Consider the following 18,536-nt stretch of genomic DNA (forward strand, 5'->3'; position numbering starts at 1 on the left):
TCAGACATCTTGAGTTAAATAGTTCCTGCGTTGAGGCTGTTTTTTGCTGACATTGGCAAAGCCTTTGACAACTTGGATCATCAGACAGTTATTGATAATACAAAGCCTTTAGGTGCCAGAGATTTTGTTTTACGTATAGTAGTCAGTTTTTTTGTCTTGCCGTGAACATTGTCTAGTCCCCTCTAAAGGGAATTCATCAGCTTTTTCCTTGATTTCCTGTGGAACACCTCAAGGGACTAAATTAGGTCCTTTAGCAGTTTTAATTGTTTTTAATAATATTTTACCAAGTTTTGACAACTCTTTTAAATTTGCGGATGATTTGACATTACTTAACCTTTGTCAAACATCTACTCCTTCTGACATTATAGTTGACTCACTCATTAACAATTTAAAGAATGATCTTGACAATGTTTGACTAAACTTAAAGCATATCCTAAAGCAGTTCCATGCTGTTCTCCTTTTAAAAAAAATATGCCTCCTATCGATATTTACCTTTGCATACAAAATTTAAATATGGTTAAACTGTTTGTTGTTCAGTTGGACAACAACCTTAAATAATCTGTCCTGTCTTTTTTCCACAATTAGCCACGTCTTGATGCCCTACTGCAAAATACTTGATTTTTAATTCAAATCAACGGACTCGTCCATTTAAACATTTTAGCCTCTCAACTACTCGGACTATCTGTCTTGTCTTTTTTCTACAATTAATTAAAAAAAAACTTTTTCCACAAAATAAGTTTTACGAAGAAAAATAAAGAACTCCATTAAACAACAAATGAGCAAAAATAAAATAATCTACCAAGCGTGAAACTACCACAAATCATCATCGATAAATAAATGAAACCCGAAATGAACAGATATTACAATAAATAACCGAGTCAAACTCAAAACGAGCAGAAATTAACCTAAGTTGGGTGCAAAACCCCTACGCCTTCCCAAGGACAGAACAAAATTTGCAGTTTACTGAAAAAATATAAATGTTTTTACTTTTATAACTTTAATAAATCAAATAATATTAACATTTTGATTACTAAATATCTGTATATGTATATTAAACTGACAATGCACATTCATTTGTATTTTTCACTCCCACATCCCTCAGGGCAAAGCTTAAAACCCTTGCCCTGAGGGATGTGGGAGTGTCCTCCTCAAAAACATATTTTCTATCTGGAAATCAACTGCACTGAACAAAATGGCTATCTCAAAATTTTGATTGAATGTGTTTGGGGGAATGATGGGCGTGGGGGGGGGCTTGTTGCCCTCAAATCACTTTTGACTATCAAAAAGGGTACTAGCCCTTTCAATTTCCAATCGAATGAGCCTGTTTTGAAGTTTCTACGACAACTCCTTCTATAAAAACCTTATATGCCCCCAGGGCATAACTTAAAACCCTTGCCATGAGGGATGTAGGGGAGTGTTCTCCTCAAAAACATATTTTCTATGTGGAAATCAACTACTCTGAACAAAATGGTTATTTCAAAATTTTGATTGGATGTGTTTGGGGGAATGATTGGCGTGGGGGGTGGGGGTGGAATAGGTGCCCTCCTATCACTTTCGACTATTAAAAAGGGTACTCGCCCTTTGAATTTTCTATCGAATGAGCCTGTTTTGAAGTTTCTACGACAACGCCTTCTATAAAAACATTATAGGTCCCCAGGGCATAATTTAAAACCCTTGCCCTGAGGGATGTGGGGGAGTTTTCTCCTCAAAAACATTTTCAACCTGGAAATCAACTACGCTGAACAAAATGGCTATCTCAAAATTTCGATTGGATGTGTTTGGGGGAATGATGGGCGTGGGTGGGGGCTAATTGCCCTCCAATCACTTTTGACTAGTAAAAAGGCTACTAGCCCTTTGAATTTCCAATCGAATGAGCCTTTTTTGAAGTTTCTACGACAACACCTTCTATAAAAACCTTATATGCACCCAGCGCATAACTTAAAACCCTTGCCCTAAGGGTTGTGGGGGAGTATCCTCCTCAAAAATATATTTTCTATTTGAAAATCAACTAAGCTGAACAAAATGGCTATCTCAAAATATTGAGTGGATGTGTTTGGGGGAATGATAGGCGTGGGGGGGGCAAGTTGCCCTCCAATTACTTTAGACTATTAAAAAGGGTACTAGCCCTTTGAATTTCCAATCGAAAGAGCCTGTTTTGAATTTTCAACGATAACGCCTTCTATAAAAACCTTATATGCCCCAAGGGCATAACTTAAAACCCGTGCCCTGAGGGTTGACGGGGAGTGTCCTCCTCAAAAACATATTTTCTATCTGGAAATCAACTACGCTGAACAAAATGGCTATCTCAAAATTTGGATTGGCTGTGTTTGGGGGAGGGCTTAGCGTGGGGGGTCCTATTAGCCCTTAAAATACTTTCGACTAATCAGAAGGGCCGTAGGCCTACCAGTTTTCAAACGAATGAGCCCGTTTATAAGTTTCTACGACAAAGCTTTCTATAAAAATCTCATATACTCTCAGGGCATAACTTACAACCCTTGCCCTGAGGGTGGTGGGGGAGTGTCCTTCTCAAAAACATATTTTCTATCTGGAAATCATTTACGCTGAACAAAATGGCTATCTCAAAATTATGATTGGATGTGTTTGGGGGAATGATGTGTGGGGGGGCTAGTTGCCCTCCAATCACTATCAAAAACGGCCCTAGCCACTCCAATTTTCAATCAAATGAGCCCTTTTTGAACTTTCTTCGACAACTCCTTCGATACGAAGTGCCTGGGTATGGAGAAAAAAAAACACATTGTGCCCACATCGTTCTTTACTTAGGCAGCGCTCGCGCGTTGCCTATGATTAGCCATGTCTTGATGCCCTACTGCAAAATACTTGATTTTAATTCAAAATCAACGAAACATACCAATAATATGATGAGAATATACTACTTTAGTAGCAAAATTATGGAAACTAAAAAAAAAAGAATTATGGAAAGCAGGCCATCCAGAACGCATTATATTAAATACCTAACCTAACTTAACCAACTCTATACATTAGATGATTAAGTAAAATATAACTTCATTGTAGTTTATCTCACTGAGACTAAGCTAATTATCTCTGAATGAAGACAAAGAAATTGGTTTTGCTCAGATCAAGAACTTGAGTGTGGTCTCTATCATTGAGAAGTACCATAAGATGAAGCCAAAGCAAATTAGTCCCATATTTTGCATGTAAGTCCAGTGGACATTGTTTGTCACGCGACAACCCAAAATCAATCTAATCTTTCATCCCTTAAGTCTATGATTATCTACCTAAGTTCTGCCCTAGGAATAATGTATGTGTTTTGTAACAATGACAGGCACTGGGAAAAGTAAACACCCGCTCTGACACACAGGCTTAGAGAGTGAGAGAGACAAAAACGCATACAACCATATAAATTCATACACACAATCCGACAAAGACAGGCACTGGGACAAGTAAACACCAGCCCAGACACACAGGCTTAGATAGTGAGAGCGACAAAAACGCATATAAATAGACAATTCAGACATACAAACCAACAAAGAAAGGCACTGGGAAAAGCAAACACCCGCCCAGACATACATACCGAGAGAGTTGGAGAGACAAAAACGCATACAAATACATGGATTCAGACATACAAACCGACAAACCCAGCCACTGGTAAAACCAAACACCCGCCCAGAAACACAGGCTTAGATACTGAGAGAGACAAAAACACACACAAATAGACAATTCAGACCTGCAAACCGGCAAAAAGAGGCACTGGGGAAAGCATATACCCGCCCAAACATTCAGACTAAGGGAGTGAGAGAGATAAAAAGACATACAAACACATAGATTCAGATATACAAACCGACAAAGACAATTATTTTGATATTTCAACACTGTCAAAACATCCTAAGCATACGTTTATGGATGTGTAATAGTGAGCTTTAAGCAATAAACATCTTTAAGCTTAACATTTCATCTATTTATAGACCTGTTACCTGAAGCAATCACACAGCTAGTTTCAAATTAAGCTATGATGGAGGACAATATTGAAATAAAAGTATCTTTTTACTGTGATTGTATCATCTGTAAAGGCCACTGTCATGATTTTACCAACTCATATGAGTCTAGTTGTGAGTCTAATAAATAATTCACTTAGCGAGGCTCGTCACGGTAAGTGAACCTAAACGAACCTAACGTTTTGCATTTCTCTCTCACTATGCCCGTATGTCTGAGTGGGTGTGCTGCCATCGATAAGTAAAGATGTAAAGATGCCAGCAGATTGGGTAGTGAAAAGGTATCGCCATCTATACTTTTTTAAATGTGTAACTCATTGAGAGTTTTTTTTTATGCGGGTGACTCTGTAGTACTCTATGGTTGGTCATTGACACTAGTTTTTCATCTCTTTGGACCCATGTGTATTAGGACTATTTATACCTAAAAACTGTGGTTTTCCAAGATTTTTCTTTATATTTGGAAATTTTGTTACCAAGGAGACAAAATTGAAATGTTTTTCGTCTCTTGGATTTATATACCTTAGCTCTAATTAAGATTTTTCATTATATTTGATTTTTGCTACCAAAGAGGTGTAATTAAAATGTTTTTTTTATCTCTTGGTTCCATGTACCCTAGGTTCATTTTTTGTTATATTTGTAGTTTTGCTACCGAGAATATGAAATTAAACGTTTTGTAAGAAGTATTTAGTATTTTGTAAGAAGAATCTCTGATTTTTTATGATGTATCTTTCTTCTGTAAGAATATTTTTTTTATTTCGTAAGAAGTATTTTGTAAGATGTAAGAAGAATTGGTTATTTTTTAGAATATATTTTTACTTTTGAAGTATTTTTTCGTAACAAGTATTTTATATTTTCTAAGAACAATATCTGATTTCTTAGGATGTATTTTGTATTTTGAAAGAACCGTATGTGATTGTTTAGGGTGTATTTTCGTTTAGTAAGAAATATGTTATGTTTCGTAAGAAGAATTTTTGATTTCTTATGATGTATTTTTGTTCTGTAAGAATTATTTTTTATGTTTTTTAAGAAGTATTTTGTATTATTTAAAAAGAATTTGTGATCTTTTGGGAAGTATATTTGTTTTGTAAGAATTATTTTGTTTTATTGAAGAAGAATTTGTAATTTCTTAGGATGTATTTTTATTTTTTAGGAATTAATTTAAGAAGTTTGAAGTATTAGTAAAAAGTATTTTATGTTTTGTATTAAGAATTTCTGATTGTTTAGAATTTTTTTTTTTCGCAAGATTTTTTTGCTTTGTAACAAGTATTTTTGTTTTCCTACATGTATTTTGCATTTTGTAAGAACAGTCTCTGATTCCTTATCATATATTTTGTATATTGTAAGAACAGTTTGTGATTGTTTAGGATATATTTTCGTTTTGTAAGAATTATTTTTGTTTCGTAAGATGCATTTCGTATTTTGTTTCGCAAGAAGTATTTTGTATAATATAAAAAGAAATTGTGATTTCTTAGGATGTATTTTTGTTTTGTAAGAAGTATTTTTGTTTTGCAATAAGTATGTTGTATTTGTAAGAAGAATTTATTATCTTTTTGGATGTATTCTTATTTTGTTAGAATTTTTGATTTCGTGTGTAGTATTTTGTATAATGTAGGAAGAATATGTGATTTCTTAGGATGTCTTTATTTTGTAAGAATCATTTTTTGCTTTATATGAAATATTTTTTTGTTTTGTAACCAGTATTTTACATTTTGTAAGAACAATCTCTGATTTTTTAGGATGCATTTTGTAAAGTGTAAGAAAAATTTGTGATCTTTTAGGATGTATGTATGTTTTTTAAGAATAACTTTTTTGTAAAAAGTTTTTTTTACAAGGACTTTGTATTTTGTAAGAACAGTTGTTAGGATGTATCCTTAAACAGAAGACCTAGGATATTTTGTAGTTTTGGAGTAACAAAAAAAAACTAATTAAAAAAAAGTAATTTTGAATAGAACAAACTCAGCTACTTGGTAAATTCCAAGTCTTTTAATTGGTACATAAGTATCAAAATTTAATATAACTGTACTTTTGCATAGAACAAACTCAACTACGCTACTTGGTAAGTTCCCGTTGTAAGACAATTCCTTGATTTAAGATTGAAATTTTAACTAATTTAACAACCTAATGTCATATTACCCCATCAAAAATTTACAATGGAAAATTGGGTAATAAATATTTATTGCAAATATATAAGCAATACACTCTTATAAGTATCATCAGTAATGAGATTAGACATAAATTGATCAATCTGACTTTTTCCATAATGAAGACGGTAATGAATTCACTTATGTCAAATTTCTTTTATATAAATCTTCTCTGTTATTTCTCTAGAAATGTGAAGAATTCCTGTAGGGGGACCATGATTTTCTTGATCTTTTATTTTTCTCGTCGTGATCTCATTCTTGTATGCCATCGTTTTTTTCCAATACCATCGTTGAGATTTTGATCTTTCATCTCCATTCAAAGTCCTCATGTTCTAAGTTGATTGAATTAGACTCATACGAGTTGGTAAAATCATGATAGTGCCCTTTACAGATGATACAATCACAGTAAAAGGATACTTGTATTTCAATATTGTCATCCATCATAGCTTAATTGGAAACTGGCAGCGTGACTGCTTCTAGTAACAGGTCTATAAATAAATGAAATGTTAAGCTTAAAGATGTTTATTGCTTGAAGTTCACTATTACACATCCATAAACACATAACCTAGGATATTTTTATAGTCATCAGAAAATTGTCTTTGTTGGTTTGTATGTCTGAATCTATGTATTTGTATGGGTTTTTGTCTCTATCGCTCTCTTTGTCTGTATGTCTGGGCGGGTGTTTGCTTTTCCCAGTACCTGTTTTTGTCGGTTTGCATGTCCGAATTGTCTATTTGTATGTGTTTTTACTCCATTAAACAAAAGATGAGCAAAAATCAAATAATCTACGAAGCGTGAAACTACCGCAAATCAGCAATGATAAATAAATGAATCCCAAAACGAACAGAAATTACAATAAATAACTGAGTCAAACTCAAAACGAGCAGAAATTAACATAAGTTGGGCTCAAAACTCCTATGCCTTTCCAAGGCCAGAACATAATTTACACTTTACTGAAAAAATATAAATGTTTTTACATTTCTAACTTTAGTAAATCAAATAATATTAACATTTTGAATACTAAATATCAGTATATATATATATTAAATTGACAATGCACATTCATTTGTATTTTTTATGGTGGGCGTGGGACAGAGGTCAATTACTCTCCTAGTCCAGGACTTTTAGCTCAAAAAAGTGTCAAACCCGGAAAAAATTGCAATATAAACGAAAATGGTACCAAAATGATCAGAAAAAAATTCTGTACAACATACTAAAAGTCCCCATAAATCCGAGTGGGGCGAGTACCCTAAAAACAGGGCAAAAGGGGGAAATGTGAGGGAAAATGGGAAAAATGCCGAACATGCCCAGAAAATAGTTTAAAGTGAGTTTTCTGAGGTTTTCACATACGCTGATTACGAAATTGACATCTAAAATTCAGAATAGAAAAAGAGTAATACGGAAAACGGGGGAACAAGGGAAAGAGGGGAGAAAAGAGAAGAATACAGGGTAGGGGTAGAAAACGGTTTGAAAGATTTTTTCTGGGGTATTCCTATCTGGTGATTACGAAATTGAGAACTAAAATGATATAAAAAAATTGATTAACATAAAACGGGGAAATGGGGGGGAGGGAGGGGAAAAAGGGAAATATACAGGGTAGGGGTAGAAAGCATGTGAAAATGTTTACAAATGTTAATACAGGAGATCTATAGAGGTTCTGCTACCCCATAGGTTCGGAATACAGTGAAACACGGAGAATACAGTGAAACACATTTTCAGCGGCAAAGCGGTTGCAAGAGTAGTAAGAGCGCACGAGCTAGTCGACGCATCACTGAATATTTCATTTTTGTGCATGGCTTATTCAATTTCGTATGGCGAGAGACCTTCCGACCACGAAGATCTTGTACGAGTCTCCAGCGTCTATGACGATTTAGTGGATGGAAAGATTTCTGTGGAAGAAGTGGCTAATCACGAAGCCCTTCAGGCGATTTCGCTACGCCTCGAAGCCTTAAAATTGTCTCTGAAATCCAGCAGAACTGCGAAACTATTCATGCAGTATTCCGAAATGGTTTCGATCTTTTGGAAGTTTTTGAAAGCAGAAAGGACTGGAGACTGGGATCTCTACTTATCCTCTCTTTCTGAATGCTCCCATACCTTGCAGCTGCGGGGCATAATCTTTATGCCAAGTCAGTTCGTCTTTTTCTTCAGATGATGCAGGAACTTGAAACATCGAATCCACAGCTCTTCGGACAGTTTGCAAGCGGCAAGTTTATTGCCCGACGAAGTGATCGTTATTGGGCTGGATTGGCTCCAGACCTCATCATCCAGACAGTGCTGATGAAGAGCCTAAAAACAGATGGAGGCCACTCCAATTTCCAATCGAATGAGCCCTTTTCGAAGTTTCTAAACAACTCCTTCGATGCGAAGTGCCCGGGTACGGAAAAAAATAATACATTTTGCCAACATCGTTCTTTACTTATGCAATTAGAAGACACGGAAGGCTTTGCCACTTGTAATGGAAATTTGTTTTACATTTGGGCAAGATTAAAAAAGGAAATTTACATCAAGACTTTGTCATTGAACTCTCTCTGAAAAAAATCTAGTGAATAATCCGGAAGTTCATTATTTTGTGAATGACTCAAAAAGCTATTTATTGTATTTTGTACAATTATGTTAGTTTCAATTTTATTGTTTTAGTATTTCTACTCGTGACGGTCGCTGTATATGTGATCGAAATATCTGGACTTTTTACCTGTTTTTCGACTGTCTAAATCAATAGATTTATCCCATTTGAACGTCTATTTGTTCGTCATAGAACGGCAGTGTGGTCTAAGAAAAGGATACCTAATTTAAGGTGTTACGTCGAAAATAAAGTATTTTATGGAAAGGATTGTCATATAAAGTTCGGAGGGTGCTCATTAGATTGGAAAAGGGAAGTTTAAGTGCTCTTTTTTAACATTCAAAATTATTGGAGGGCAGCTACCCCCCCCCACGTCATCTTTTTCCCAGAGACTTCCGATAGAAATTTCAAGATAGCCATTTGTTCCAATATAGTCCAAAGATCGCATAACAAAGCCTTTGGGGTTGACACAACTCTCCCCCCCCCTCCAGAGTCCGGGGGTAAGAGTTGCTAGTTAGGTTTTTATGGAAGGGGTGGTCCTCTGAACTTTACAGGAGGCTCATTTGATTGAAACTGTATAGTTCTAGTTCCCTTTTAAGAGTCAAACATGATGGAGGGAAAATAGTCCTTTCCCCTTCTCTATGACATCCTCACTCCCCCAAGCACATTCGCTTGAAATTAGGAAATAGCCATTTTGTAACCAATAGTCCCAACAGCACATAACAATGTCTTCAGTAATCAACTATAAGGAATATGTTGAACTAATTCAAAACAATCAATCGAACTTTCAAAGAGGTGACAAAGCAATATCTCAAGAACAATTTATATTATTAAGTTAGACCTTTAAGAGTAACTTGTGGGGGATTTTGAACTAGCCAGGAGGCACTATGTGTATAATTTTAATACTATATACTAAAATAGTATAAAATATACTATTTGTGTCAGGAATAAAAATTGTTGAAAAAGTTTCTCCCAATATGCAAATAGCAAGCCAAACTAGGGGTTCTTATTGAATAAAACCGAATTTGTTTTATTTTTTTAATGAAAAAGACTGTAAATAAAACGAATATAAATTAATTTAAAAAACGTTTTCCACGAAACAAATTTTCAAAGAAAAGCAAAGTGCTCCATTAAGCCAAAAATGAGCAGAAATAAAGTCAAAGTGTCTTCCAAGCGTAAAACTACCTCAAATCACTATCAGTAAATAAACTCAAGACGAACAGAATTTACAATTAATAGTCGAGTCAAAGTCAAAACGAGTAAAAATTAACAATGGTAGGGTTTAACTGCCAATTAACGTTCTTTTGTTTTTTCAGTAAAGCGCATATTATGTTCTGGTCTTTAGAAAGCATTGGGGTTATAAGCCCTACTAACGTTAATTTCTGTTCGTTTTGAGTTTCATTTATATATTCATAGTGATTTGTGGTAGTTTTACCCTTGATTTGACTTTTATTTCTGCTCATTTTTGGCTTAATTAAGCTATTTAATTGTCTTTGAAAAACTTGTTTTTGGACAAAGTTTTTTCAATTAATCAACTTGAAAAGTCGATTATTTTGATGTTTAAATTGATATCAAAACTCCGGTCTTTCTAGTTCCAGTTGCTATTGGCTTCTTACTTACAGTTCGTAACCCCAAGCTGTTTGAAGTACATTGTCAGAAAAGCAATTAGGTTTTTAGGAAAGATCATAAAATAAAGAATCAAATGGTACAGCTTTTATTTTAATAACATATTTCCCTCAGAAGCCGTCAACCACTAAATATATAGATCTAGACCTTTACCTTTTCTTATACTTTTGTACCTTATCTTATCTTTTGTACTTTCTTATACCTTAGGGCAATATCTGGGACCATCGGGGGGAGGGGGAGTGCATTGTCAGAGAAGTAGTCATGATTTTGAAAAGAGCATAAAATAAGAAACATAATATTACCACTTTTCCTTCAGATGTGGTCAACTCCTAAAACTTTTGGTACTGTTCCAGATTAGGGGCTTTTCAAAAGAAAATATTTAACTAAATGAAATTAGCACTGTTAGTTTTCTTATTTAATATTCTTTTCAAAAATAATGTTTTATGTTTCTGACGACGCCTCCCTCCCCTCTAAAATGCTCCCATTTATAGCCATAGTTTGATGTTCACTTCTCTAAGTTATTGCTGTGTTCATCTATCTTTATTGTAACCAGTAAAACAGAGTGGCTTCTTTTTTCTTATTTAGACCAATTTCTATTAGTGAGTCTGTCTTAATTTTAACGCCGATTTGTGATGATAAGAAAATTTAAGGAATTCTATAAACCTGGACAGAAATGAAGAATAACCACCTCTTAAGAAGTAAGACTCCTTTTTGGAATCTCGTTTTTTTATGACATCTTTCATGGTGCCTGGCCGCTAGGGGCTTTATATGTCACTACCCGGGTTCTTTCTACCATCGGGTATTTTAATTTGAGGGGGGACATGGGTTCAATGCCATGCGAATTGTTAACTGAAGGAATCCTTGAAATCTGGACAGAAATGATAAATAGCCATTTTTTATTAAATAAACTACGTGTAATTTTACTTCGTATCTTTTGTATTTTTATGACAAGTTTTCACCTTTATTTTTGTCACGATTATTTTTTATTCTTTTTTGATAATTTTTTTTAAATTAAATTTTTATTGCATTTTTTGTGGCAAATTTTCCTTAATTTATAACATTTAATGGCGACAGGCTGCTAAAAGCCTAGAGCCTGATATACCACAAATTAACTTTTCTTTTAACACAGGACACATTAGTTTGTTGGTCTTCAGGTCTAAAGCTAGGCGGTAGTTTAAAAAAATGGTTAGTAAAAAACAGAAATAACGAGAAGAGTATGTTTAAGCTCACCTAAAGCTATCGGTTATCGGGCATCAATTTTTAAATTAAGCGAAATGTCGATTGATTCTTCGTCTCGTCGTTTTCAGGCTTTTTGGAATTTAGATATAAAGCCAAAAAATGAGCTACTAATAAAATCCTTAAGTTTACAGGAAGTAACCACCTAAAACAAAAAAAAAGCACAAGGGGAAACACTAATAAAAAGTAGATAGACTTACTTTCAAGATGCTGAAACTAAAGATTCACTTTTTTGTTTTCAATGGACAAATTGCTAATTTCTGGAGCGATAGGATAGAAAGTAGGTATCGTCAATGTATTGAATACGATGGTTTTCTGAAACTCGACTATATTAGGTGTAAGAATACGGTTTAAAAATAAAATTATGTTTCATCAAAGACCAGCTCCAAAAATGCTATGCTTGAGACAAAGTCCATTCTAAAGTTTGAAAAAGTTTATTTTCATGAGCCTACTTTTCGTCATTATTGTAAAGTAAGTAAGTCTACTTTTGGTTTCATTAGCTCACCTTTAAACCCAAAACAGCAACTAAGTTAGAAAGAGATGGCGCTTTTTATACATTAATCCCAAGTACAGGATCTTTAATTTTCGACTGCTTCATGACTGTGTGTGAAGAACACCATATGAAGTCTAATGGATTAACCATAAACAGCAAAATATGTCTTGAAGCAGAACAAACTATGTAAAAATAAGGAAAGATTTTATAGAGTAATTTTGGAGTGGAATGTCAGGGCTCCAGAACTCGGTTATCATTAATAATAGTTAGTCGTCGGTGCTTACCATCCGCCTGGAATGGCGGATAACAATTAAGTAAGGAACGACTCAGCCAAATAGAAACTGGACCTCTAAAATAAGGAATTTTGATAAAAATTATTACATCAAAATAATTGGCTTTTTGTGTTCATTTCACATGTATAAAACTTATAAAGTTTAATCCTGTCAAAAGTTATGAATCTGAGAAAATTTGTTTCATTTTCGAAAAAGGGGGAAAACAACTCTAAAAAGTCAAACAAATTAGACGAATTACATCATCAGATTCATCATATCAGAGGACCTAATTGTAAAGGTTTTAAGTTCCTATCGACAAAGTTTCAAATTTTGAAACCTTTGCCAGAAGAAAGATCACGGATGTCCGTTTATTTTATTTATATTTATTTTTTTCGTTTTTTTCCTGGGGGTGATTGTATTGAACCAATTGTCCTAGCAGATCTAGGAGGGTTCATTCGAATGGAAATTAGAAGTTTTAGTGCCCTTTTTAAGTGGCCAAAAAGATTGGAGGGCAAATAGCCCCCCTCCCCCTCACGCCCCTTTTTCCCCCCAAAGTTATATCAAAAATGTTTAATAGCTATTTCGTTCAGCATAGTAGAAAGGTCCAATAATTATTCCTCGAGGGGTGACATGACCCCCCCCCCCCCCACACAGCTCCTGGAGAAACTGTTATAAATTATAAAATTTACACATTTTTTACATGTTGTATTTGTTTTTGGGAAATGCATTTGGGGATGGATTTTCCACGGGGAGATTTTTTTTAGGGGGGGGGGAGAAAATTTCTGGGAGTTATTTTCTAGGGGAACGTTTAACTGGGGTTTAGTGAAAATTGATAGCGCCCCGCTTTTTCAGCTTAAGAATTAAAATGCCGGATTGTAATTAAAATTTTGGACAAAATTCGAATATTTATTTAAAATTTCCAGTGAACAGTAGTTTTGTTAGATAAGTCCTAAATAACTTAGTCAGCCTTCTTAAGACCGTAGGCGGGCGTGCCTTGTTTGTCTCTCATACCAGGCAGTCTAACCGTCCTATGTCAATTTTAAATTCTTTGTCTACATGCCTGAGACTCTAAGAAGGCGTGCTTTTCCGAAAACTAACAAACAAGTATGTGTCCAATAGGAGAGTCATACTTACTCCCGCCATTTACCCATGCCGCAGCCATTTATACATTTGCCTCTCAATTACATAGACTATCTGTCTGGGCTTTTCTCTTCCTACAATTAGCCATATATTGATGCAACCTACTACAAAATACTTGGTAACTTCAATCCTAACTTTAATTTCCAGTGAACAGTAGTTTTGTTAAATAAGTCCTAAAAAATGTGTTTACAACAGAATTTTGGATGGACGGAAAGAGCAATTATTCGTATGGTTCGTATGGATGGAAATTCTGTTTGACTTATGATCTTCTATGTGGTTGAAGCCGTCGCAACCTCTACAACCTCAACAATAACCTCTACAATGATGTTAAAACACTGTGCACATATATTATTACGTACGTTTAAATTTTGTATATAAATAAGAAAATAGAAATATTATTACAGTTTAAAATCTCTGAAAACAAAACTTCTGGTAGCATTTGCCCCCACCTCGCCTTTTTTACCTCTGTCCCGGTTGGCAAATAAACATAATATTTTATGCTACATAGATAAAGATTGTCGCAACGGAAGGGGCAGACAACTTGGGCTTTGAAATACGTTTTTTCGGCGTCTGCCCCATCCCTTCCCCTTGACACAATGACTTACTGCCTCTTTTTATATAATTTCATGAAAAAAGCGGAATTCCCCATGTTCGTAAATAGAATCTTGAAACAAATACAGCAGTGTTTTCTGATATGGTGAATCTAATGGTGTGATTGTCATTCCTTTTGGAGGGTGTTTCCCCTTTTTGGAAGATTAGGCAACTTTTTCGGGCTTGTAGCTTTTGATCGGTAACATTAAACTTATATATTTCGAATCAGCATAAAAAGGTGATTCTTTTGATGCACTAATTGTTACCAAAATTCCTTTTTTTAGAGTTTCAGATACTATTGACTTTAATCATTCCTTACTTTCAGATCATTATCTCGATCTGTTTGATCAGGAGTTAAAATAAAATGTCAAATATTTGCAAAATTTTGAACTCATTTATAATCATAGATTAAATAAAAGTTTGATAGAATTTTAGAAACTCACAATCCTACTCTAGCTGAATTTTCACATATTAAAGCCAAAACACTGCCACAGAATCATGGAACATTGACCAATGAAGCGGCGCTGATTTGTCTGAATCCGGAAGTAATGAGTAGATTTTATTGTTGAAACTAATGAATGTACAGCTGTCCATACCTCTAGTTCGTTTTTCGCCTTTGATTGGTAATTATTATTTCAGGAATTTGTGCCATAAGCCACTGCCTCACCGCGTTTTAGAAACATGGAGCCACGGAAACGAAGATTTGGAATTTTTTAATGTGTGATGATTGTGTCTTAATATTTGTTACTTTTTAATGTAAATTTGGGTTAAAATATCTAAGTTCTTCGTTAAGTTTTTTAATTCGCTTATTTGTATTAGGGGTTTGGTCTGTTTAGTGGATTTGAATGTGGGTAGTCGAACCCTGATTAAAGAAGAATAAGAGATCAGAACCATATCTTAGAGGGTTGTCAGAATTTCTTTGCCTCGAGTTTTAGGGGGTTTCCGAAATAGTATGTTTTCCAAAATTGTATGACGTGTACCGCCCTTTGAACTGTACTAATTTAAAATAGAAGAATTTGGTAGAAAATTTTCTTTTAAGAAACATAATCCATATCTTCGTTCTGAAAAGTAAAGCCTCGAACAATGCCTAGGTAACTTAACCTTTCAAATTCTATGTCTGAAAATACACTTGGCAGATAATTAACTCTGTAATTTCATCGAAATTATAACTTTGAGGCAACTGTAAAGAAAATAGCTTCAGATAAATAAATTGAAAAATTATTTAGAAAATCTCTTCCTTCCCAAAAATTGGCTCTAAAATAAATTTTCGGTGATTATCTCCATCCCACTCCTACTCATCAGCTCAATTTTCATTTGATTGTTGCGTTTTCTTCAGACTCCCTACAGGCTACACGTAGACATGCGTAAATATTGTATCTTGAGCTAAAACCATCAAATTTTTCGGTATTTCCGTGCTCTTATGTTCTTCAATAGGGGTAAATTATGGTAGTGTCACACTATGACCTATTTAGTGAGTTAAGCCAGTTAATTAATTACTGGGTTCGAGGTTTTTATGGCGGTGAGTCATGTTTTGTATGCTATGTATTATTTTGGAAATTCTGATAATTCTTCAATCTTGGGAAGTTGTGATTTCACTAAAAACTAAAGCTTAAAAAGGGGCCCAAGGTAGGTTAGCTGCGCTTTGTCTTTTACGCGGTTGTACCTGAAAAACAATTGAGGTAAATTTTTACCAAATCATATTATTGACTTACAAATAAAGTGAATATACCACTCAATGCCTTTTTTCATGCTCTTTCCAAATATAATAATCATTTTTGTGTGAAATGAATTTTACCCCCACCCCTATATAAACCAAATCAGGGTTTATATTTGGACATGGGGGGGGACATATTTTATTCATGATGTAAATGGGAGTTAAGTTTAAACTTGATCCCCCACCCCTAATGTGCAAATATACACCCTTAATTGGAAAATAGGGGTTGGGGTAAAATTCATTTCCGTCAAAAATGATTATTATATTTGGAAAGAGCATAAAAAAGGGCATCAAGTGGTATATTCACTTTATTCGTAAAAAAAATCCCCGCTCCCAGGAATAAGTGAAGATGAAAAGGTGACGCTGGGTAACGGAAACATTGGTCAGGAGGGCAGCTTCACTTTATACTTACCTTGGTAGTATTTTTAGTAAAGACGATGGGAGCAGTGAAGATGTTAAAAGTAGAACAGCCAAGGCTTAGGGTGTTTTTTCACAGTTAAAAAGTTTGGAAGAATAAGAAGATAAGCCTGAAAACCAAGATTAGAATATTAGAAGCTACAGTGATGACAGCGGTCAAATATGGCTCTGAAGCATGTGCGCTCCGAAAAGCGAATGAAGATTTGCTAGATGTTTTCCAGAGAAATTGCTTACGGATCGTTCTGGGTACCCAGCTAACTGACCGAATTTAAAACAGTAGGCTGTACAAAAAACGTGGTTCAACACCGCTTCCTAGGGCTATAATGAAAGAAGGGTTGAGGTGGCTAGGGTGCGTTGTGCGGATGAACGCTGACAGATTGCCGAAGATTGTCCTTTTCGGCCAACCGTCTAGGGCTAAACGATAGCAGGTCGTCCTTCTCTGGGGTGGGATGATGTCATAAAGAAAAATTTAAAGAAAATAAAAACGTCCTTGGAGGGTGTAAAAAGGGAGGCTTTGGAAAGATTGGGATGGAGGAGACGCGTGCGTAGCTGTGTTGGCCTAAGGCGGCTTGGTGCTGCGGTGAGTTGTTTGTAGTAGTAGTTTTTTTTGCTCATATGAACCTTTACCTTCAGTTTTCTAAAAAAAAAAAACGAAATTAGAAATAGGGAACTGGTAACTCTTATAGTCAGAAAACACAGAAAAATCCAATTTTGAATCATACATATGGATAGAGCCTTAAACAGTGAAATGGACAGTTTGTCTATTTTGTATATCTTGTTAAGTCCGTATAGTAAAGTGTATCTGACTTTACATCAGCTACAACACCTCTGCTTCTTCATCGAGTAACCTTCTATAATCCAGGAGATGACTTGTTCAAACATGATCTGTGGCCCAGTATTTTAAAGTAGCCAAACCTGAAGAGTCTGTTCAGGCATTTTCAAAATCATTGTTCAGGAAAGTAGTTAGTGCGTGGTCACAGTTGTTGCCTTGTTGTGCCAGACTAAACTATTTTTTACACACTTTCCCTTCGGCAGTACGGTTGATGCTATAGAGGGAGAATCCATTCCCACCCTAAATATTGCTCTGCTGTCAGAGTCTCGTAAAAATTCATCTTGTGGAATAACGAAACGATATTAGGTGTAATTTGCTTCTGTAAGAGAGGATGAGGAATAAGTTTCAATTTCGCTTCTTAAGGGATGATCTCATGGTGGCAGTTGCCGTTTTGGCCTTTAAAATATTCAATCTACATGAAATTAATGAGTATTTGAACTGAGAATCTGAACACTGACATAAGGGGCTTTATCCCATTTCCTATGGACCAAATTTGTCCAATCAACATTCCATGTCCCCTTACTTCAATTTCTGGCGAACATTCCAATGACGCAGGAGTTTTTTCGTACAAGGGGAAAGGGAAAGGGCCCATGGATAGGCTGAGAAAGGGGCTGTAATCTCTGGTCCTCTGATTGGATTAGCTATCGAACAAGTCGTGTGGCTTTTGGGTTTTCTCAAAAGACCAGCAACTCTAAATTTCCTCTTGATTATGCGTCAAAGAAAATAAATCTGCTTGATAAGATGATATGTCATGTCAGCGATAATACAGAACAGGACGAAGATAACAATGCGACTTGATATTAAGGGGATTTGTATCTTGCTGGTGTGGTTGATCCAATCAATCCAATCATTGCCTTCTGGAAAAGATATTTGACTGAGCTGTCATTGATTGCAGCTTTGGTATGAAAGCTCAGTCGTTGTCAAAAAGTTCATTAGTGCAGGACGGTTAATTACTGCTAAGTGTTCAATGTTGAATCCACGGCGTGCAAACTTCTGTATTTTTATGCATCGAAACTAGAAGCTAATCAAAGATTACAAGAGAAGAGTTTTTTTTATTACCTAAGTACCTTGAATTTTATTCTAGTTTATTCTAGTTCTAGTTCATTCTAGTTCAATCAAGTTTATTCTAGTTCAATGAAGCAAATAAGAAGAAAGCTATAACAGGTCTCAAAATTTAAAGAAGAGAGGTTGTGAACCAGACGGTAAAATGTTACTGCAGGGTTTAATTGCTATGGCATTGAAGGAAAACGATGGTAAAGTGGACATATTCATGGTTTTTTTGAGCATTGAAAGGAAATGGCCACATAGGTCTAGGGTGGTTAAAGAAGTAAAATGAAGGTTACCAGACTAGGAAATCCAAGACACAGAATAAGAAATAGAACATGATAATCAGATTCTATCGAGGATCTACAAAGAAGTCATGGAGATATAGTACAAGAGAATTTATTGTAATTCCCTAATGTTTTGTTTTTGAGAAGTTAAGCATGATATCTCGTTCTTATTTTGCCTATGGTTTGATAATGCTAATGAAGCTGAAAAAGAA

General features: G+C 35.0%; 1 protein-coding gene across 2 annotated transcripts in view; it reads left to right on the plus strand.

Annotated features, from left to right (window-relative positions):
• LOC148941056 (uncharacterized) overlaps positions 1-14,820 on the plus strand; it is a 118,523-nt gene extending 103,703 nt beyond the window's left edge. The window contains exon 5 of one of the 2 annotated variants that reach the window (XM_089104929.1): positions 14,670-14,820. In XM_089104929.1, the coding sequence (XP_088961055.1) occupies position 14,670 (1 nt within the window). In that variant the 3' untranslated portion in view covers positions 14,671-14,820. Of the gene's footprint in view, positions 1-7,783; positions 7,800-14,669 lie in introns of those variants that run through there. The other variant, XM_089104930.1, reaches the window with a different exon arrangement.
• Positions 14,821-18,536: the final 3,716 nt, after the last annotated feature.

The sequence above is a fragment of the Artemia sp. Qi Xiang Cuo genome, chromosome 19, assembly GCF_049724085.1.
Source record: "Artemia sp. Qi Xiang Cuo chromosome 19, ASM4972408v1, whole genome shotgun sequence".
NCBI classification, from domain to species: Eukaryota; Metazoa; Arthropoda; class Branchiopoda; order Anostraca; family Artemiidae; genus Artemia; species Artemia sp. Qi Xiang Cuo.